Source organism: Mauremys mutica, chromosome 6 (assembly GCF_020497125.1).
Source record: "Mauremys mutica isolate MM-2020 ecotype Southern chromosome 6, ASM2049712v1, whole genome shotgun sequence".
NCBI lineage: Eukaryota > Metazoa > Chordata > Testudines > Geoemydidae > Mauremys > Mauremys mutica.
In genome coordinates this window covers 2,102,554-2,125,338 of record NC_059077.1, presented here as the reverse complement: position 1 = coordinate 2,125,338, position 22,785 = coordinate 2,102,554, and the positions used below count along the sequence as shown (strand labels likewise).

The following is a 22,785-nucleotide window of genomic DNA, read 5'->3' as shown; positions in this document are numbered from 1 at the left end:
GTCCCCTCGTGAACATCCATTAAGAGCTCCACATAGGCTCTCTTGTGGCTAACAGCACCCCCGTTCAGGGCTGGCTTAATAAAAGAAGAGGCTCAAACAATCCTCAAGCTCCTTAATAACAGAAATGGTCCAGAAAGTCCCCAAAATAAAGTCCATAACACAAGTTCATACTCAGCCCTGGTTCTTCTGCCTCACACAGACCACTTCCTCTGCCCCAGCAGAAGCCACCAGACCCAGCGCTTTCTGGCTGGAGCTCAGCCCTCTGGACCTAGCTTCCGTCTCCTGTCAATCACCCCATGCAGCTTCCTGCTGTTCTTTATAAGAAATCCCCTGCTCCAATAGAGGTGTGCCTCTCCAGGTGTGGCTAGCCTCCTTGGTCCATCCCTTAAGGGTGGAGCCACCTGTTCAGGGGCGGCTCTACAAATTTGGCCGCCCCAAGCAGTCATGCCCGGGAGGCGCCCCCGAGCCGCGGGAGCAGCGGACCTGCCGCGGGCATGACTGCGGAGGGTCCGCTGGTCGCGCGGCTCGGCTGGACCTCCCGCAGCTGCGGGCGGTTCGCTGGTCCGGCGGCTCCGGTTGAGCTGCCGCAGTCATGCCTGCGGGAGGTCCAGCCGAGCCGTGGGACCAGCGAACCGTCCGCAGTCATGCCTGCGGGAGGTCCACTGGAGCCGCCGGCCGAGCGTCCCCTCCGCAGTCATGCCTGCGGCAGGTCCGCTGCTCCCGGGGCTCCGGTGGACCTCCCGCAGGCATGACTGCGGCAGGTCCGCCGGCCCAGCCTGCCGCCCCCCCGGGAAAGGGCCGCCCCAGGCGGGTGCTTGCCCCGCTGGGCTCTGGAGCCGGCCCTGCACCTGTTATAGCCACTGAACCTGCTTTAAGTGCAAATTTAAAACAGTGAATGGGGAAGGGGTGATCAATGCTTCAATTGCTGTAAGAAACAAAGCAGCTGAGTTCAAACACAGCAAAATCCCACAACTCATGTGAGTACACAGTTTGCAGGAGAGTCTGGCACACTGCCAGAACAGGTACTGAAATCACAAGAGAGCAGATTAGTGCTGAGTCTAAGCAAGTGATGCCGTAGCTAAACTGTGAATGCTTGGAGCCAAACGTGAATCAAGTGACCAGACAGCAAGTGTGAAAAATCGGGATGGGGATGGGGGGTAATAGGAGCCTATATAAGAAAAAGACCCAAAAATTGGGACTGTCCCTATAAAATCGGGACATCTGGTCACCCTAAAGGTGAACAATGCAAGGCCAACAACCAGAGTGGTCAGACAATTAACATGACAGGAACAGAAAAGCTTGACTATGGAACCAGCTGCAGAAGAAGGAAAAGTGGAATGGGTCTATCAATCCTTTTGCTTGATTCAGCTGAAGATCTAGCCCTGGCCAAAAAATGTGGGCTGCTCTATCACCAACTCCGATGGCACTGCCTTTATCAACAGAGGAAATGCACCCAAGAAAATGTTAGGTCTCAGTCCTACTGGTGTCAGCATGTAGCACTCTAACTTGCTGACTGTGGCAGCATCTCATCCAACTTTTGCTCCCTCTGAGCAGGCTGACATCAAAGGAGGTTTCCAGAGTTTGGCAAGCTGTGTGTTTTCAAAAACGTACGTGTTAAGTGGTTTGCTGTGGCATCACCACTCCAATTCCCTTCAGTGTATGAGCAGGCACACTGGAGGAAGTGTTCAAATACTGGTGCAGCTGTCACTGGTACAGAGATCTCAGAAGGAAGTAGTTATAAGACAATGCTCTTCCCTGAAAAAGACAGGTCACTGATAGAAAGCGATCTGGATGGCTTGGTAAGCTGGGCACAAGCAAACAATACACATTTCAATATGGCCAAATACAAAGTTATAGATCTAGGAACAAAGAATACAGGCCATAATTACAGGCTGGGGGACTCTATCATGGGAAGCAGTGACTCTGAAAAAGACTTGGGAGTCATGATGGATAATCAGCTGAACATGAGCTCCCAGTGCAAAGCTGTGGCCAAAATGGCTAGTGTTATCCTCAACAGTATAAAAAGGGAAATATGGATCAGGAATAAGGAGGTTCTATTCAGGGCCGGCTCTAGACCCCAGCGCGCCAAGCAGGCGCGTGGGGCGGCCCTTTCCCTGGGGGGCGGCATTTGGCTCCGGCTGAGCTCCCGCAGGCGTGCCTGCGGCAGGTCAACCGGAGCCTGGGAGGAGCGGACCTGCCGCAGGCATGACTGCGGCGGGTCCCCTCTTCCCGCGGCTCCGGCTGAGCTCCCGCAGGCACGCCTGCGGCAGGTCCGCTGGGCCCGGGCTCCGGTTGACCTGCCGCAGGCATGCCTGCGAGAGCTCAACAGGTGCCGCGGGAAGAGGGGACCCGCCGCGGGACCGGGGAAGGGGCGGCGCTGCGCACGGCTGCTTGGGGCAGCCTATTTTCTAGAGCCGCCCCTGGTTCTATTACCTTGTATCTGGCACGGGTGTGAGCACTGCTAGAATACTGTGTCCAGGTCTAGTGTTAACAAATCAAAAATGATATTGATAAATGGGAAATAGGTGAGAGAAGAAGCATGAACATGCTTGAAGGAATGGAAAATATGCCTTATAGTGAAAGGCTTAAAGAGCTCGATCTATTTAGCTGAATAAAGAGAGGGTTAAGAAGTTGAAGCTAGACAAGTTCAGACTAGAAACAAGACACACAGTGAGGGTAATTAATCACTGGAACAATTTACCATGGCCTGTGGTGGATTCTCTATCACAGGCTGTTTTCCATCGAAGATTGGCTGTTTTTCTAAAAGATCTGCTCTAGTTCAAAGGAATTAACGCCAGGAAGTCCTGTGGCGTGTGCGCCCCAGGTCAGACTGGAGGATAACAGTGGGCCGTTTGGAATGAAGGGCAGGCATGTGTCACCTGGCAGAAGCCCATCCCTTTAGGATTTGCAACACAGGGGTAATCCCACAGCCTTGCTTCCCAAGGGAGAGGCTAACCCCACAGCTGCAACCCTGGGGGTGGGGTGGGGATTGGGATATCCATACAGCCCTGCCCTGTGGTGCCGGAGAATAGTGCCCTGCCCACACCGGGGGGGAGGAATAACCTACCCAGCTCTGCCCTCAGAGGAATATAATCAGTGCTTAGTTTGTGCCAGCGCTTGCTACATCAGTTATGAATGTAAAAAAATTGCTCGAGCCCCCCCGGCACCTCTTTCATTACAATTTAAGCACTGGGAATAACCACAGGGCCGCCCACCCACCCACCGCAGGGAAAAACCAGACCCCCCGCCCAGGGCATGAATACCTACTCCCCCCCCCCCCCCGTCCCCTGGGTTGGGCTGAAAGCCTCTGGGCTGTGGGCTACACGCCCGGGGGGCGGGGGGGGGGGTTGTGCTCCCCAGCCAGGGCTCCCCGGTGCAAGAGGCTGCATCAGGCACGTTCTCCGGACGGGGCTCACCCTGGGCAGCCCCCTGTGCCCCTTCCGAGGGTCTGGTCTGGTCTGGCTTGCGCGCCCCCGAGTGCCACCTCACCCAGCGCCCCGGGCGTGCCGGGCCCCGCAGACAGGCGCGGCAGCGCGGCTGAACAGTGAGGGTCTCGCTCAGCGCTGCCGCACACTCACCAGCCGAGCCGCCGGGGCGCAACGCGGCGCTGCCCGGCCCGTGGCCGGGCTACGGGGCAGCCCTGACAGGCCCCCCTGGGCCCTAGGAAGCGTTAGTGGGCGCGGGCGGCGCGGGCACGTTCCACGCCGCCAGGCCTGCTGGGAAGCGAGGCCCGCGCCAGGGGCGCTGAAGGGCCCCCCCAGGGCAGACCCGCCGCTAGGCCGGGGCGGGGACAGGAGAGCTGGGGGGGCGGGGCCGGGCGCTCTCTGGCGGTGGGGGCTGGTGCCTCACCTGGGCGGGGCTGGGGCGGGGCGGGGCCGGGTTAGGGACGTTCTCCAGGGGGCGGGGCTGGGTGAGCAGTGTTCTCTGGGGGGCGGGGCCGGGTTAGAAGCGCTCTCTGGGGGGCGGGGCTGAAACACTGCTGAGGGAGGGGCCAGGCTAGGGGTGCTCTCTGGGGGGCGGGGCTGGGATACGAACCTTGCCCGGGGGGGCGGGGCCGGGTCAGTACTGAGGGCGGGGCCGGGTTAGAGGTGTTCTCTGGGGGGCGGGGCTGAGATACGGCCGTTGCCCGGGGGGCGGGGCGGGGTCAGTACTGAGGGCGGGGCCGGGTTAGAGCTGTTCTCTGGGGGGCGGGTCATGGCGGTGTCAGGGGCGGGGCTGGGATACGGCCGTTGCCCGGGGGGCAGGGCCGGGTCAGTACTGAGGGCGGGGCCGGGTTAGAGGTGTTCTCTGGGGGGCGGGGCTGGGATACGAACCTTGCCCGGGGGGCGGGGCTGGGTCAGTACTGAGGGAGGGGCCAGGCTAGGGGTGCTCTCTGGGGGGCGGGGCTGGGATACGGCCGTTGCCCGGGGGGCGGGGAAGGGTCAGTACTGAGGGAGGGGCCAGGCTAGGGGTGCTCTCTGGGGGGCGGGGCTGGGATACGGCCGTTGCCCGGGGGGCGGGGCCGGGTCAGTACTGAGGGCGGGGCCAGGCTAGGGGTGTTCTCTGGGGGGCGGGGCTGGGATACGGCCGTTGCACGGGGGGCGGGGCTGGGTCAGTACTGAGGGCGGGGCCGGGTTAGAGGTGTTCTCTGGGGGGCGGGTCTCGGGCGGTGTCAGGGGCGGGGCTGGGATACGGCCGTTGCCCGGGGGCGGGGCCGGGTCAGCACTGAGGGCGGGGCCGGGTTAGAGCTGTTCTCTGGGGGGCGGGTCTCGGGCGGTGTCAGGGGCGGGGCTGGGATACGGCCGTTGCCCGGGGGGCGGGGCGAGCCCCAGGTGGGAGGGGGCGCCTCACCTGTCCCAGCCCCGCCCCCTCGGGCCGGGATTGGCCGCGGCGCTGCCCTGTGGAGCCGGCGATTGTCCCCGCGGCCCGGGCGGCCCCTCCCCCGGGTCATGGCGCTGCCGTCCGCCCGGCCCCGCTCCGCGCCTTGAGTCGCCGCGCCCCGGCCGGAGGGGAGCCGGCGCTGCGGACGGTCCGGTGCCGCCGTGCCCGGGCGGGGGCATGAGGAGAGCGCGGGGAGCGGCGGCAGCAGGCGGCCTCGCGGGGGTGAGCTGAGGCGGGCGCGGGCTGAGGGGAGCCGCGCCGGGCCCGCGCCATGTCCCTGCTCTGCGTGCGAGGTGAGTCCGGCCCCCGCCCGGGTCTCTGCCCCCGCGCCCTGACCGGGCTCGCGGAGCTGCGCCCCCCTCGGGGCCCCGTTTCCCTGCGGGCCCCCGCCCGGGTCTCGGCCCCCGCCCCGCGCACCTCAACCCCCCGGTTCCGAGTCGCTCGCGGGGGCTGTCGGCGGGGCTGTCCCGGGCCGGGGCGCTGACTCCCCTGCGTGCTCGGCCGGTGGGACACGGCTGGGGCTGGCGGGAGCGGGCGTGTGGTCTGGGGCCGGGACACCCCCTCTCTCCTGGGGGCCGCAGCGACCTGCCCCCGGCCCTCAGGGGAGGGGAGCTCGAGTTCCGGTCTGCGCGAAGGGCTCTGCTAGGCTCGGAGCAGCTCCAGGCATGGCCTCGCCCACCCCCGGGGCACCGGCGGGAACGTCCCTCGGAGAGGGGGGTGGTTAGCGGGGTGCGGGTGTGAAGTTCCCGGTGCACAGTTCTGCACCGAGAGCTGCCTGTCCTAGGAGCGCGGCACGGGGTGCCTCTAACGTGCGCAGTGCTGCGCCTGTAACTCCAACCAAGGGTTTGAACCAGGCAAGGACAAGCTATACCCAAAGCTTAAAACAACCACAAAACTCGTGTGTAAACTCTTTGGTGCAGGGATCGTGCCTCCTTTTGTTTGTACATCACCTAAGCACTGTTATGGACAGTAGTGGAAGCTATTATGAATAACAAATTGATATAATCAGTTATTAATTAGCGAGCTCTCCTTGGCAGCTGGTTTCAAATGGGTCTCTACATGCTGTATGTTCCAGATTAAGACCAATCTCTGAAGTGGCACGTTCAGTGATTATATAACACATTGAGTCTTTTTTGTAGCTATTCTTTCATTGAATGGTGTGTGGTGATTTTATACAGTAAAGTTTACTCTGCTGGTGCTATTTAGTCTTGGGGATGGTGTGCTTGGTGACTCTTATTTGCATAGGAACAGTTTTCTATCTTGGTAATAATGATCCATTGTTTTTTAGTTGTAGTTGTACTTTGCAGTATGCCTCTCTCTTTCGTATTACTTTCTAAACACTGGCTACTTGTACCTAACTCTGTCCACGTAGGACAGAACAGAAATGCAGAAAAGTGTTTGGCTCACCAGTGTGTTACTTTTGATTGAAGGTACATCTGGTCAGGAGAGGAGCATGTTACTTCCACAGTGTTTATAATAAACATAAGCTGAAACTATAAAATGTTATAGAATTGAATATGCTCTGTTTAAAACAAGGAAATTTAGAGTGAATGATGACACTGCCCTGAAATCTTCAGTATTTCTAGTGCCCCATGAGTGTCGTATCTAAGCACAGTTCAAAGCATGTCACAAACATTGAGCTACTGTGAAGATTAATTGGCTAAAGAGGTAGAAAACAAACAATTTCCCCCTATGTTATAGAAGGAAAAACTGAGGCAGAGGGGTGACATTCTCTTGTCAAGACTTCAAAGAGAGCCCCTGTATGTTGGGATTAGAGTTTAAGACTTCCTGATTCCCAGTCGCTAGTTTAAATGACTGGGAAATAGCTCTCACAAATCACCTTATTGTGCCTAGGTAACAAAGCACAGATGGCTCAGTTCTGCTAAATTGCTAGGAAATATACCAACCCTGAAATAAGGGAAAGATGATTGTCACTCTTAACTCTGGATTTCCTTGTTGCTGTTCCTTTGTGTAAACATCTGACATCATTTTATTAAATAGCTTTTTCATTTAATTTCCTTGTGGCAGTAATTGGAGTAGTAAAAACTAAAATAAGCAACAAAAATCTATATGAGTAGCAATAATCATTGTGATAATAGCTCAGCAATAATGAACTCAGACACACCTATCTTCATGCACCCTGTTATTTCTGCTTAAAGGAAAACAAACCTTGGTTGGCCTTGCAATTCATTCTAAATGTAAAATTCATCTGCATTTAGGTTTCTGAGCTCAATAACTTGCTCAGTTCCTGAGCTGGTAGCAGTATAAGGTGGTGGTCTCATGCCCAGGGCTGCCCAGGGGGGCAATTTGCCCCAGGCCCCACAGGGGCCCCGCGAGCCCTGGCCCGGCGGCGGTGGTCCAGGTCTTCGGTGGCATTTCGGTGGCGGGGGGCCCTTCAGTGCTGCCGAAGACGCAGAGCGACTGAAGGGCCCCCCGCCACCGAAGACCCAGACCACCGCCAGGTGAGTACAAGCTCCCCCGCTTTGCCCCAGCCCCCCTGAATCCTCTGGGCGGCCCTGCTCATGCCTTGTGAAAGAAGCACTCTGTATGCATGTAATCAACTACCTTTTTGCTGAAGCAGTCCCAGAGAGGTGCCAAAATATTCATATTTTGTATCTATTTTGTATGTGGCAATTTTGTGCACTGTTATCAGACCCTTTGATTCATATGCTGTGCAAGACTATTGACAGGGTGTTTGATCCTTATGTAAATATAGCATATTTCTCCTATGATCTTTCATTGTGGCAATATTAGATATGAAAATTAGGTGTTAAATTTGCCTTCGTATGTGTCTCAAATTACAAGGCATCATGAAAATATTCAGAAAACACAAACCTCTAAATTTGATCTCTGAACCAGTCTTTTTAAATCTTTCTGAATGTTAATGCAGTATTTAAAACTGAAGGCTTCCCCAATAATTTAAGGAAGGGTGGAGGTGGCATGGAAAGTAAAGCCCCAGTCCTGCATACATTTATGCACATGCTTAACTAAATGTTTGCAGGGTGAAGGTCTTAAACTGTCTAAATACAAAGGCAATCATGACCGCAGACCATTTAAAGATAATGGAAGCTTTCAGGGTATGAAAATATTAGAGGTGCGCCAGAGATAATGGGAGTGGAAGAGGGCTGCCCTTCTCGGTATTGGAGTAAACCCTTGAAGCAGGAAAAAATATTTTAGTTGCTTTTTATATTTCATCTGGGTGCACATTAAAACAGTAATAGTATTAACCATTGAAAAACAGGATTAATTCTAAGGACTTGTTGCTGTCATTAACTTCAGTTCTGCTGCTGTAATACAGCATACATAGTTGGCTGTAATGAATGAGTAGTATTTTTTTTCCAAGTTGCCTACAAAAAAAAATTGACAACTGTTAGGTTGCTAGCATGCTGTGACTACTGCCTATAATCAGTATTGTCTCAATGTTTGTGTGCTCCGCCATCTGCCTGTCTTCATCTGTTGTCTCTTCATGGCAGGGACTGTCTTTTTGTTCTGTTTTTGTACAGCACCTCGCACAATAATGAGGTCCTAAGATCAGGGGTGGTTCTACGAATTCTGCCGCCCCAAGCAGGGCGGCGCGCTGTGCCGCTCGCGCTGCCGGGCGCCGGTCCCGCGCCTCCGCAGGACCTCCTGCTGGTCCCGCGCCTATGGTGGAGCTTCCGCAGGCATGCCTGCGGGAGGTCCACACGAGCCGTGGGACCAGCGCACCCGCCACAGTCATGCCTGCGGGAGGTCTGGTCGTCCCATGGCTCCGTTGGACCTCCTGCAGACATGACTGCAGAAGGTCCGCCGGACCCGCCTGCCATTAAAATGCCGCCCCACGCGCGCGCTTGGCGCGCTGGGCGCGCTGGGGTCTGGAGCCGGCCCTGCCTAAGATCACCCATTAGTTTGTCATCACCATGTTACATCATAGCTGTTGTCTCATATTAAGTTGTAATTTTTCACTCTCTGAGGGTGGATTACACAGTATATCAGATTTTCAGGTCCGGCTTTTAATTTCTTCTTCTGTTGGGCCAAAAAATTCCATTTACCAGGATTTCCACTCTTGGGTCTTGCCTTCCTAGCAAAAGATTGGTGGAACTCTCACAGCTCTTAGCATTTTGAATGGCGGGCAGTGACGATAGGCAGTGTGTGAGCCAGGCTGCCTACTGTACATTGCAGGCCATCCCTTGCAGGTTATAAATATTGTTATCCAAAAATTCTAGCTCATTCCTTCATTATAGTTGGCAAAGGAGCTCCCGCTATGCTGTGCTCCTATCACTCCAACTGTTCGTTCGATGATATCCTTTCTATCTGTTTTTGAAGCCCATTTAAATTGTAAAAAGAACAGGAGTACTTGTGGCACCTTAGAGACTAACAAATTTATTTGAGCGTAAGCTTTCGTGGGCTACAGCTCACTACTTTGGATGCACGAAATGGAACACATATTGAGGAGATATATATACACATACAGAGAGCATGAAAAGGTGGGAGTTGCCCTACCAACTCTAAGAGGCTAATTAAGTAAGGAAAAAAACAAAAAACTTTTGAAGTGATAATCAAGATAGCCCAGTACAGACAGTTTGATAAGAAGTGTGAGAATACTTTAAATTGTGAGGCCCTTGGTGTCATGCTCTGTAATATAGCTTTGTTAGTGTTTTGAAGCATCACTTTGGTGATGCTCCTCTGATGCATAACTTGTTCAGGTTTATTTTGCAGGAAAGTCTTCTAAAGAGAACTAAGTCGGTAATGGTCACTTTTGTGGTGCTTACCTAGGATTCAACCATGATGTGCCAGGGTATGAAACGTTTGCCTATGTCATCTCAGGTACTACAGTCATAGGGTGCACCTTGGAGCCCTTCCTGAGGCACATCAAGAAAGAACCTGCAAAGATGGCTCTGGGGAACATCAAAAGATAAGCCCTCCAAGTGGAAGCCTGGGTTGGCCTACCCAGCATTTTGTCCTTTGGCTCCAGTTTGCTAAGCAATGCTATTAATAAAATGACCGCATCTAAATGGATGTCTACTTGTAGTTTACATTGTTATGGTCTGTTTGTCTGGAAGCTAGAAGGCTGTGTCAGGGCTCATTTGGTCAGAGCCAAAGCTGCCATCTCTGCCTGTCTTGGATGACTCCATTGTATCCATGTAAAGCAGCAACATGGTATGGCAAAGTGACTCACCAGCAGCGTTGTGGGTTTTTTTTCCTCTCTCTCTAGTACTGTTGATCAGGTCTGCTGGTGGTCCCCTTTTGCTTTGTGACTCAGCCCTCTGGTTGGGTCACCTTTGGGCACAACCCCTTTTGGGTAATCCAGTATATGCAGGACCTCAGACTAGGTCTACAGGCCTGGATGAGGGCTAATAGTTCTCCTGGCCCCTTGTGTTTGGAGTCTTCCTGGTGAGGCTGTAGGGCAGGGGTCGGCAACCGATGGCATGCGAGCCGATTTTTAACGGCATGCTGCTGCCTGCTGGAGTACCGGCTCCCCACCACGGGGGCAAGGGATAGGGGGCAGAAGCTTGGTCCTGCTGGCTCCCCTGCCTCTTCCTGTAGTGTGCTGGGGTCCTGCCCCTCCTCTGCCTCTCCGTCCCTCCCTCCCTCCCTGCCGGCCGATCAGCTGATGGTCCTTGCGAGGGAGGGGGTCAGTGTGCTTGCTGCTCCTGGCAGAGGCAGAGAAGAAGCAGGGGCAGGGCCTTGGGGAAGTGGGGGTGGAATAGGGGCATATCCCATCCAGCCTCTGCCCTCACACCCCCCACACCCTCCAGTCCTCTGCCCTGAGCCCTGTACCCCCCTCATACACACCCAGCCCTCTGCTTGACTCCTTCACCTGCCCCATGACCCCAACCCTGACTCTGATACCCCCACACATACCCAGCCACCTGCACCTCCCTCACATGTCCTCAGCCCTCTGCCCTGACTCTTGCACCCTCTGACATACCCAGCCCCCCATGCACCCTCCACATCCTGACTCTTGCACCCCCCGCACCCTGAGCACAAACAGGAGCTCCTTTCTCTCCCGCCCCCCACATTCCCACCTGCACCCTTCGCACCAAATGGGAGCTGCCCAGGTAAGTGGCCCCACACCCAAACCTCCAGCCCCAACCTTGAGTACTCTCCCTCATTCCTTCAGACGAATGAAACTATGAATGCCACGTGCATTACTGCTGCTGTGGTGAGGAAATACCGGTACCAAATCTTGAGACATTGGGGGAAATGAGACCCTCGAATTTTAAAACAGCTAGATTGGCTAAGGGTTTCAGAGCAGGTGCTAATCAGAAATGGCTCCATGAGCTGCATTGCTGAGCAAGTGAGCCCGGGCACATTCCCTGCCTCCGCAGAGAATTCTGTATTGGATCCCCTGTCAACCTTTATAAAACTGTGTCACACTGCAATATCCTGCCTTCTCATTTCAGGAAGTGCTTGAAGCATGGCGGGAGGGATAGCTCAGTGGTTTGAGCATTGGCCTGCTGTGATGAAGTGAGACTGTTCTTAACGTTTCCTCTGAATACTGTGTGGGTGCCTCAGTTTCCCCTATGCATTTCTTAAGTTTCTAGGTGATGGGGTAAAGGCCAGTGTGTATAAATCACCGACACTTTGTCTCCTGGCAACAAATGGCTGGGGCCCTTCCCCCCCTGCAAGGGGATGCTAAAGGAGAACAAAGAGGTCAGGTGACCTCCTGGCCCAGGAAAGAGGCAAAGGCCAGAAAGGAGGGGCTGGAGGGGGTTTCAGTTGGGAGCTGGCTGGGGACAGGAAGTGACGGCAGACAGCGTTGTCTGCCTCGGGCCCCAGAATGGACCTGGCTCAGGGGTCCCGTTCTCTGTACCTATAAGCTCTGTTTTAGACCCTGATCCTGTCATCGAATAAACCTCTGTGTTACTGGCTGGCTGAGAGTCACGTCTGACTGCGCAGTGGGGGGGCAGGACCCTCTGGCTTCCCCAGGACCCCGCCTGGGCGGACTCGCTGTGGGAAGCGCACGGAGGGGAGAGGCTGAATGCACCAAGGAGAGACCCAGGAGGTGAAGCCGTGGGAGCTCCTTGCCCTGCAGACAGGCTGCTCCGAGGGAGAGGAGGCTCCCCAAAGTCCTGCCTGGCTTTGTGGGGAGCAGTTCCAGAGCATCGCCTGGGGACTCCGTGACTCCTGCTAAACCCAGGGTCGTGAGTTCAATTCTTGAGCCGGCCAATTAGGGATCTGGGGCAAAACAAAAACAAAAAGCAACTGTCAGGGATAGTACTTGGTCCTGCTAGTGAAGGCAGGAGACTGAACTCAATGAGTTTTCAAGGTCCCTGTCAGTTCTGTGAGATAGGTATAGCTCCATATATTATATTATTCATCCCTTCCTCTTCTCATTGTTGGTATTGGCCTTATACTACTGCCCAGTGGGATGATATCGGAATTATTATTTATCCCGGATGATGTTACCAATTTAACCATAAATTCCTTTATTCAATCCAAAGGCTAGATGGTATTTATATAATTGCTAAACATGTCTAAAAAGCCACATCCAAATAGTAACAAAACATTTATAAGGATTTGATCAAGATACTTACAAACAGGCTAGCTCCCTGGTGGGTTCCAGTGTGGTCAGACTGTTAATACCAATGTACCCTTTAAAAGTTTACTTTTTTATATCTTTTAACAAACAAGTGATGATATTGCCAATTATGAGACCACAGCTAAGGCCAAATGAATGAGTTTCTTATATAGCCAATTTACTGCATGTGGTAACCATGTTTTATTTCTATTACTTCAGCCCCAACCTTAAATAAGAGGAAACTGATATTTTGAAGGGTCATTAGAAGTTTTAAAACAACTTTTTTGTTTTGTTTTGATCTCACTTTTTTGGGTCACATGGTTTGGGCCTATTGCTCATGCAGATATCCCAACTCAATTTGAAACCATAGTTCACTTAACTGTAAAGTGGGCCTGCATTCCTACAGACCTCCTTTGAGCTTCAAGAATGAGATCCTCACAGTTGATGTCTGCAGACTTGTGAGGATACTTCTACCTCAGATACAGTCACTTGGCATTCAGGTTAATCTTCACAACCATAGAGGTTAGAAAGTTAATTTACTTTGGAAAGTAAAGCTTACATTCAATAGCTATTGATTGTATTGGCTTCAATAGCCACCAGGGAAAACTTCCTATTTGCCAAGTAGATGAAGAGAGATTAGTGGAAGCTCTGACCTTGGTGGGTTCCTAGTAACTTAACTTTAACATTCAGGAATGCTGTTCTTATCACCATGTAGCTTGATATGTTCATTCATTACCTCCTCTCCCCTCACACTCCCAGTAGAAAAATGAAAGCCTTCTTGATTTGGTGGTGGTAGAAGCTGTTACTTTCACTCCATCCTTTCAAAGGAAAAGTTTCTAGAAGGAGCTGAGGTACTGGCAAATGGAAACTGCAGACAGGGGTTTGCACTCTGCTATAGTACCTCACAGGGTAAAAAATCAGAGCGCACTCGGCCTATGTTGCACTGGAATGACAGATCCAAAACTGGGGATCTGATAAGGTGAAAGCTTCAAGAAATGTTGCAGTTAAGGGATTTCCTTTATACTGGCATTCACTAACACTTACTGGAGGGTGCCAGTACTTGTAAACAAAACTTCTAGATTTTGTGGAACTGCTCTTATATGTAAAAGATAAGGTGGGGGCAGAGAGTACAACTTCCAATGTGTTTGTACTGTGATCCTGCTTGGGTGCTATCATGAAGCGAATAATAAATAAAAGCTGAAATTGATATATGTTCATTTAATTCCTTGACAAGTGCATCATATCCCAGGTATGTAACAAAACAAAACATGCAGTATGACTTCACATACTTGTTATGTCTGAGAACGCTGGCACTTCACAGAAAACTTCAGTATACTCTTGTCCAGCACCAGCAGCAAACATGGGAGATAGGCGAAGTCCTGATACACAAGTACTGCTGATCGTTGGCATTAGAGACACCGTGATTAGACATGATTAGCATGCCAAAATGAGTGTGGTGGGTGAACGGAGATGACTACTTCTGTTTCAACATAATTTGGTATACAACATTCATGGATTGAAGTAAGGAGAGTGTTGCGGACAACTTCCTGGTGCAGGTGCTGGAGGAACCAACTAGGGGCCGTGCTCCTCTTGACCTGCTGCTCAAAGAGGAAAGAATTGGTAGGGGAAGTAGAAGTGGGTGGCAACCTGGGCAGCAGTGACCATGAGATGGGCAAATTCAGGATCCTGACAAAAGGAAGAAAGGAGAGCAGCAGAATATGGACCCTGGAAGAAGAGCAGACTTTGACTCTCTCAGGGAACTGATGGGCAGGATCCTCTGGGAGGCTAATATGAGGGGGAAAGGACAGCTGGCTGTATTTTAAAGAAGCCTTATTGAGGGTGCAGGAACAAACCATCCCGATGTGCAGAAAGAATAGCAAATATGGCAGGTGACCAGCTTGGCTTAACAGAGAAATCTTTGGTGAGCTTAAACACGAAAAGGAAGCTTACAAGAAGTGGAAACTTGGATAAATGACTAGGGAGGAGTATAGAAATATTGCTCGAGCATGCAGGGGTGTAATCAGGAAGGCCAAAGCACACTTGGAGTTGCAGCTAGCAAGGGCTGTGAAGGGTAACAAGAAGGGTTTCTACAGATATGTTAGCAACAAAAAGAAAGGGAAAGTGTGGAACCCTTACTGAATGGGGGAGGCAATCTAGTGACAGATGATGTAGAAAAAGCTGAAGTACTCAATGCTTTTTTTTGCCTCGGTCTTCACAGACAAGGTCGGCTCCTAGAGTGCTGCATTGGGCAGCACAGTATGGGGAGGAGGTGAGCAGCCCTCCATGGTAAAAGAACACGTCAAGGACTATTTAGAAAAGCTGGACATGCACAGGTCCATGGGGCCAGATCGAATGTCTCTGAGGGAGTTGGCTAGTGTGATTGCAGAGCCATTGGCCATTATCTTTGAAAACTCGTGGCGATCGTGGGAGGTCCCGGACGATTGGAAAAAAAAAAAGGCAACTATAGTTCCCATCTTTAAAAAAGGGAAGAAGGTGACTCCGGGGAACTACAGACAGGTCAGCCTTACCTCAGTCCCTGGAAAAGTCATGGATCAGGTCCTGAAGGAATCCATTTTGAAGCACTTGGAGGAGAGGAAGGTTATCAGGAACAGTCAACGTGGATTCACCAAAGGCAAGTCATGACTGACCAACCTGATTGCTTTCTATAATGAGATAACTGGGTCTGTGGATACAGGGAAAGCAGAAGATGTGATATACAGGTCCGTCGCAACTTACGCGCATTTAACATGTGTGATTTCAGCTTTACGTTGAAGGGCCGGAGTTCGGGGGGGCGTCGCCTCAAGTGGAAGAGACGTGGCCTCAAGATTTAAAGGTCCTGGGGCACCAGCTGTGGCCGGGAGTCCTAGGGCCTTTAAATTACCCAGGGGGCTCCCAGCTGCAGAGGTGGCTGGTAACCCCTGGGGCGAACTAAAGGGCCCGAGGCTCCAGCCACCGTGGAGCTCCAGGCCCTTTAAATGCTAGCCCCAGCCCGGCTGCCAAAGCTGCTGGTGGGATTTAAAGGGCTCCTCCGGGCTCCCCACCACAGCAGGAAGCCCGGCATCCCGCCCGCAGCTCTGGTGGCGGGGCCGGGGCCATCATTTAAAAGGCTCCACCGGGCTCTCCGCCGCGGTGGGAAGCCCGGTGGAGCCCTTTAAATCCTGCCTGCAGCTCCGGCTGCCAGAGCTGTGGGCCAGCATGGCGGCGGGAGCCTGGAGGAGCCCTTTAAATGCTGCCCTGGCCCTGCCGCCGGAGCTGCGGGCGGGATTTAAAGGGCTTGGGGATATCATTTTCAGTATATGCAGTTTTTGCTTTATGTGATAACTGCAGAACGGAACCCCCGCGTATGATAAGACTTGCCTGTACCTTGACTTTAGCAAAGCTTTTGATATAGTTTCCCAGAGTACTCTTGCCAGCAAGTTAAAAAAGCATGGATTGTATGTATGGAGTATAAGGTAGATAGGAAGCTGGCTAGGTCATTGGGCTTAACGGGTAGTGATCAATGGCTTGATGTCTAGTTGGCAGCTGGTATCAAGCGGAGTGCTTCAGTGGTTGGTCCTGGGGCCGGTTTTGTTCAATATCTTCATTAATGATCTGAATGATGGGATGAATTGCACCCTTAGCAAGTTTGTGGATGACACTAAGCTGGGGGGAGAGGTAGATATGCTGGAGGGTAGGGATAGGATACAGAGTGACCTAGGCAAATTGGAGGATTGGGCCAAAAGAAATCTGATGAGGTTCAACAGGGACAAGTGCAGAGTCCTGCACTTAGGACGGAAGAATCCCATGCACTGCTACAGGTTGGGGACTGACTGGCTAAGCGGCAGTTTTGCAGAAAAGGACCTGGGGATTACAGTGGTTGAGAAGCTGGATATGAGTCAGCAGTGTGTCCTTGTTGCCAAGAAGGCTAATGGCATATTGGGCTGCGTTAGTAAGAGCATTGCCAGCAGATCAAGGGAAGTCAGTATTCCCCTCTATTCAGCACTGGTGAGGCCACATCTGGAGTATTGCATCCAGTTTTGGGCCTCCCACTACAGAAAGGATGTGAACGAATTGGAGAGAATGCAGTGGAGGGCAATGGAAATGATTATGGGGCTGGGGTATATGACTTATGAGGAGAGGCTGAGGGAACTGGGCTTGTTTAGTCTGCAGAAGAGAAGAGTGAGGGAGGATTTGATATCCACCTTCAATTACCTGAAGGGGAGTTCCAAAGAGGATAGAGCTAGGCTGTTCAAAGTGATGGCAGATGACAAAACGAGGAGCAATTGTCTCGAGTTACAAGGGGTGTGTGTGTCTAGGCGGGATATTAGGAAACACTATTTCACTAGGAGGGTGGTGAAGCACTGGAATGGGTTCCCTAGGGAGGTGGTGGAATCTCCATCCTTTGAGGTTTTTAAGTCCCGGCTTGACAAAGCTCTGGCTGGGATGATTTAATTGGGGTTGGTCCTGCTTTGAGCAGGGGGTTGGACTAGATACCTCCTGAGGTCCCTTCCAACCCTGAGATTCTATGAATCTAAGGCAGGAACTATATAAGGGGTGTGTTTTGACCACTTAACCATAGAAGTGGAACAGCAAATACATAGGAGAACGATACCAATAATGTCAAAACTAAATCAGTTACTGAAGGCTTTAATTACTTTCAAAACTAAGTTTCTTGCATAGGTATTGGAACTGGGGGTGCTGTCTTTAAGTGGTTTCCATCATATTTAGAATTTTGAAAAAATTGTTTGAAGTATTAGCTGGAATTGGGATAGGAGAAGGCATGAAGGAAACTGAATGCTAGAATCCGAAATACTGCCATTTTACTGCAACTTGAAAAAAGATGTTTTGAAAAGCCCTGTAACTGAAAAAAGGAGGCAACTTCAAGAGCAGACGAATGTGGACTGTTAAACATAGAATGGAGAGACACACGATAGGTAGGAAAAAGGAAGCAAACCAGGTCCTGTAACCAGGGGCGGCTCCAGACACCAGCATGCCAAGCGCGTGCCTGGGGCTGCAAGCCACGGGGGCGCTCTGCTGGTCACCGCAAGGGCGTCAGGCAGGTTGCCTTCGGCGGCATGCCTGCGGAGGGTCCGCTGGTCCCGCGGCTTCGGCGGACCTCCCGCAGGCATGCTGCCAAATCTGCAGGACCGGGGACTTCCCGCAGACAAGCCGCCGAAGGCAGCCTGCCTGCTGTGCTTGGGGTGGCAAAATACCTAGAGCCGCCCCTGCCTGTAACCCAAGGGAGGAAATAAAATGGCAATGGGAGGTGAGTGAGTGAGCTGTTTAAAAAGGCTGACATTTTGAAGTGTTATTTTTGCTTGGTGTTTACCTCAGTGAAAAGGAAAATGTATGAGCAAACCTTGTGCAGGAAGCAATAGGATTAGTAAATAATAGTTGGAGAGGTCAGATGCAAGTAGTTTTAAAAAAAAAAAGATGGTGAGAATATAAGAGAAGATTAAACATAAACATCAGTCCTGGATGAAATGTACCTGAGGGTGTTTTTTTAAATCTCCTGAAGGGAACTTCAGAGTAATTGGAAATAATCTTTAATTACCCATGATTCACCCTTGATGGAATTTTTAGTTTAAAAAAAAACAAAAGTGTCATACTTTTTGTCTGATTCCACTAAACTCCCTTGGTCACCCTGAATCTTGCTTTTCCTACCTTTCAATCCCCAATCTTGGCTATCCACAATACTGTAATTTAAAGTCCTCCTCTTGTGCTCTGACTACAGCTGCATCCCCTCCAACACAACCCTTGAAATCCCTTTAGTTACTTGCCATCTTTCACTATATCACATCTTAGCTTCTATCTATCATTTCAAAATGTGGCATAATTCCCCCTTACCTAAATTAGTGTGTGTTCTCTCTGTATAGTCTTCCTAATCCTCCTACCCGTCCATGTGTTGTGCTGGTTTATGTCTGCCTCCCACTTACAGGGCAAATTAACCTTCTTTCTCTTGTCTACCGAGTTCCCTCCCCATATCTTGCAAAGATTTCCTTAAAACTCACTTCCTCTCCTCTGTCTTTCCTACACTGCTCACCACATCCATCTGCATGAGAACTGTTGCTTTGTATATGGTATTAAAAATCTTCAGGTAGGGACTTTATCTTGTTTGAGTGTGTTCTGTGAAGTATGTATATTTTGCTACTAAGAAGGGGTAAAAAAATCTCTCAGCTGGTGAGATTTCCATTTATATCAAAATTGGCTAGGGGTATTGGAGTATCTTACTCATTTTTGTTTTTATAATGTACAATATTAGCAAAAGTTAGTACATTTATGCTTTTATGTCTGTACACCTATTAGAACCCCATGTGAAAATTCTGATGATGGAAGCAAGCATTGAAAAAATGGAAATGGATCCTTTTAAATCTTGCATTACTGAGCAGGGCCGTTCACTCTGTTAAATCCCTTCTTGAAGTAGTATGGGGTTTGCTTTCAGTTAAGAGAAGAACTTAGACGCCCTTTCTCTCTTCTGTCATATACCAAACCCCTTCATTGTGATGCTTGGCCATAGCTGCTTCTATAGCCCATTAGCAAGTTTTTCAAAACAGACAGAATGAGGTCAGTAGTAACCTGTGTTCCATTTCAAGGGCTGAATCCCACACTTGCAGATTTTACTGGCTTGGGAGTGAAGGTCTCTAATGTGGGTCTCCTACATAGCATGTTTGTAATTAACGCTTTTAGCACTAGCTTGTTTGAACAGATATTTTATTTTGAAGATACTCATAGAATAAATACTGCAAATGTTCTTTCTTGTGCAGATCATAAGGAAAATAACAGTTGGACTCTAAAAGCATTGACAGAAGCACAATGTAATTGAGACAAATAGGTGTATGAAAGAATAGCATCTGACAAAGTTGCTAGTGTACCTCTTACATGTCTCTCATCTTGAGGGAGGTCACATATTAGTCCTAAAATTACCCATTTTCCTAATTATCTACATTGGAAATAAATAATAAACTAAGGTATAGAGAGTCCTTACATAAAGGACCAAATCTCACATTATTTCAAGTTTCCTGTCACACAAATGTATCTGATATTTGGACCTTTGCTAGTTGGGTTCTGGTGCTAGAATGACTTGGAAAATAATTTTTAAAATGTCAACTATTTTAATTCCTTAACAGAACAAAAGGAGTGTACTAACAGTTACAAATTGAATCTGGCTTCTGATACACTTTAGTGACAGGAAGTACAAAAAGATATTAGCCATCCTAAGATATGTACAAATAGAAGTATTAATCTCTGTCAGGCCACTTTCACTCCTTTTGTTATCTAATAACATCATATTGGGGGTATGGTCCTAACTCTTCCATAGAGCAGCATGTCCTTTATCCTTTGATAGTTTGACTTTCTTTTAGTAGGATGAAGGGAGAAAAGATCATGAATTCTGTATTTACAATGTTATATCCCTGAACCAGTGTAATACCATGTACCTTCCTGTTACTGGCTGCTATAACTAGGTGCCTATTCAAATGCCCTTAGCTGGGACTTATGGGAACCATTTGTATTAAAACTTGTGTATATAACACACGCTGTTTAACTCAGAATTATAATCTGATTTTTTTCTGCATGCTATAAATTCCCTGTTCTGATTGTATGTGGTGGTTTAAAAAAAAAAAAAGCATAAAAGTTTGTCATGTGAAATATAAACAAAATAAGCTCTATCCTTTTAAGCATATGAACATTCCTCAGGGTGATGTTATGCTAGTACCTATGATGCATTGAAGAGGGTGATAGTTTTGGGGTGTGTTTCATGCTGCTTGTGACCTTTAATATCCTCTTGTAATAGAGCACAAATGAACAAAAGTAACAGGATATTAGGAAAAAGATGTAAATCAAATGTGCTAGAGTGAAAACTACTTTAATCATCCAAATGGAAGCTGCCTTGATTTCTTCAGCTTTTCCTCCTCAAGAACATAATGGATCTGAGCTAGGGCCATGTATATGGGGTCCTAGCGCCGTCACTAAACTTCTCCTTCAGTTGGATGGGCTCAGTCAAAGAGCCTTGCCCTCTCTTTTTGATTTTCTATAGCTAAACACAGCAGAGGGGCAGAAGCAGGGCAAGCTTCATTCCAATAGAGTAAATGGCAAAAACTGAGTGTGTGAGCCCAATACCCTGCTTGTCTACTCTCTTGAATTAGACAGGAAAGTAAGGAAGAAAATGGAAACAAAGGAGAAAAAACAAACTCCAGAACCTTACTACACTACCTGCCACTTTGTTATGGTGTGGATTCAGACCTCCTGTCCGAGGGAGTAACCTGTTCTCTCCATGTAAGAATTCATAGATTCCAAGGCCATAGATTCCCTTTGTATTGAGCCAATCACTTGTGTTTCGCTAAAGCATATCTTCCAGAAAGGAAGCCAGTCTTGATTTGAAGCCCTCAAGAGATGGTGAATCCACCACTTCCCCTGGGAGTTTGTACCAGTGGTTGATCACACTCACTGTTACAAACAGGGCTGCCCAGAGGATTGAGGAGGCCTGGGGCAAAGCAATTTCAGGGGCCCCTTCCATAAAAAAAACAAGTTGCAATACTACAGAATACTATATTCTTGTGGGGGCCCCTGTGGGGTCCGGGGCCTGTGGCAAATTGCCCCACTTGCTTCACCCCCCCCGGGCAGCCCTGGTTACAAATGCATGCCTTATTTCTAATTTGAATATGCCTGGCTTCGGTGTCAACTTCCAGCCCTTGGCTCTTGTTTTATGCTTTTTCCACTAAAGAGCCTTTTTGTTTCAGGTATAGTCTCCCCTGAACGTACTTATACACTAATCCAGTCATCTCTTAATTGAATTTTGATAAACTAAACCAATTAAGCTCTTTTAAATATCTTACCGTAAGGCATTTTTTTAGCCCTCAAATAATCTTTGTCTTTTCTGTGCCTTCTCCAGTTTTTAATCTTTTTAAAAATGTGGACACCAGTACTGGACGCTATTCCAGTATTGGCCTCACCAACCATAACTGGTAAAATGACCTCCCTAACCCTTGCTACTTACTGCTGTCCTGTTTAGGGTGACTAGACAGCAAGTGTGAAAAATCGGGACAGGGTGTGGAGGGTAATAGGAGCCTATATAAGAGAGAGCCCCAGATATCAGGACTGTCCCTATAAAATCGGGACAGCTGGTCACCCTAGTCCTGTTCATACATATAAGGTTTGCATTATCCCTTTGTGCCACAGCATTGCACTGGAAGCTTATGTTGAGTTGCTTGTCCTCTGACCTCTAGATCCTTTCCAGAGTCACTGCTTTTCTCGGTACAGTCCCCCACCTTCTGTAGGAATGGCCTCCATTCCCTTATTCCTAGAAGTATGAATGTTCATTTGTCAGTATTAAAAAACATTTTTGCTTGAATGGGCCCAGTGTACCAAACAATCTATATGACAGACCCATTGTCATTATGTAGCTTTCTACCAATCTGTCATCCACAGATTCTGTCAGCAGTGATATTATATTTACTGCAGCTCATTGATGAAAACGTTGCATAGCATCAGGCCTTATTATGATCTCTGCGGAATCTCATTAGAAACATCTACATTTGAACCAGACTAACACGGCTACCCCTCTGATATTTGATGATGATGATTCCTCATTGACAACTTCTGTTTGAGGTCTGTCAGTTAGCCAGTTCTTAATCGATTTAACATGCCCCATTGATATTGTATAGTGCTAATATTTTAATCAGAATGATGTGTGGTAGGAAGTCAAAAGCCTTATAAAATTCTAAGTGTATTTCATCTGCTCAGTTATCTTTATCAGCCCAACTTGGAATCTCATCAAAGAATGAAATCAGGTTTGCTTGACAAGACCAATTTCCCATAAAACCACATTGATAGCATTAATTATATTCCTATCTCTTAATTCTTTATCAATTGAATCCCACATCTGCCTTTCCATTATTTTGTATGGGACTGATGTCAGGCTAACCGGACCTATGATTACTTACGATTATTTTGCTTGCCGTTCTTTGAATATTGGACATTAACATTCTTCCAGTCCTCTGGAATTTCCCCTGTATTCCAAGGTTTATTAAAAATTATCAGCTGGCCAAATACCTTTTCCAGCCAGCTTTTCTAGGACTCTTGGGTGCACATTTTGGGCCTGCTAATTTAAAAATGTTTATCCCTAGCAGATATTGTCTAACATCCTCCTCAGTTACTAATAGACTAGAAGATACTTCATCGACCTCATATGATACAAGTACATCATCCAGCTTCTTTCCAAGTATAGAACAAAATTATTCATTAAATGCTTCTGCCTTTTCTGCATCATTAACCATTTTACCTGTTTTCCTCATCAAGGTAGCTCAGTGGTTTGAGCATTGGCCTGCTAAACCCAGGGTTGTGAGTTCAATCCTTGAGGGGGCCATTTAGGGATCTGGGCCCAAAAAACAAACAAACAAAAAAAACCCCAAACAAACTGTCAGGGACAGTACTTGGTCCTGCTTGTG

General features: G+C 49.4%; 1 protein-coding gene across 6 annotated transcripts in view; it reads left to right on the top strand.

Moving 5' to 3' along the window:
- The first annotated feature begins 4,833 nt into the window (after positions 1-4,833).
- The window catches only part of UNC13B (unc-13 homolog B), a 359,613-nt gene continuing 341,661 nt past the window's right edge, over positions 4,834-22,785 (top strand). For 4 of the 6 annotated variants that reach the window (XM_045020550.1, XM_045020549.1, XM_045020546.1 and 1 more), the window contains exon 1: positions 4,835-5,153. In XM_045020550.1, coding sequence (XP_044876485.1) covers positions 5,132-5,153 — 22 coding nt within the window. In that variant the 5' untranslated portion in view covers positions 4,835-5,131. Of the gene's footprint in view, positions 5,154-22,785 lie in introns of all 6 variants that reach the window. The other 2 variants (XM_045020551.1, XM_045020545.1) reach the window with 1 other exon arrangement.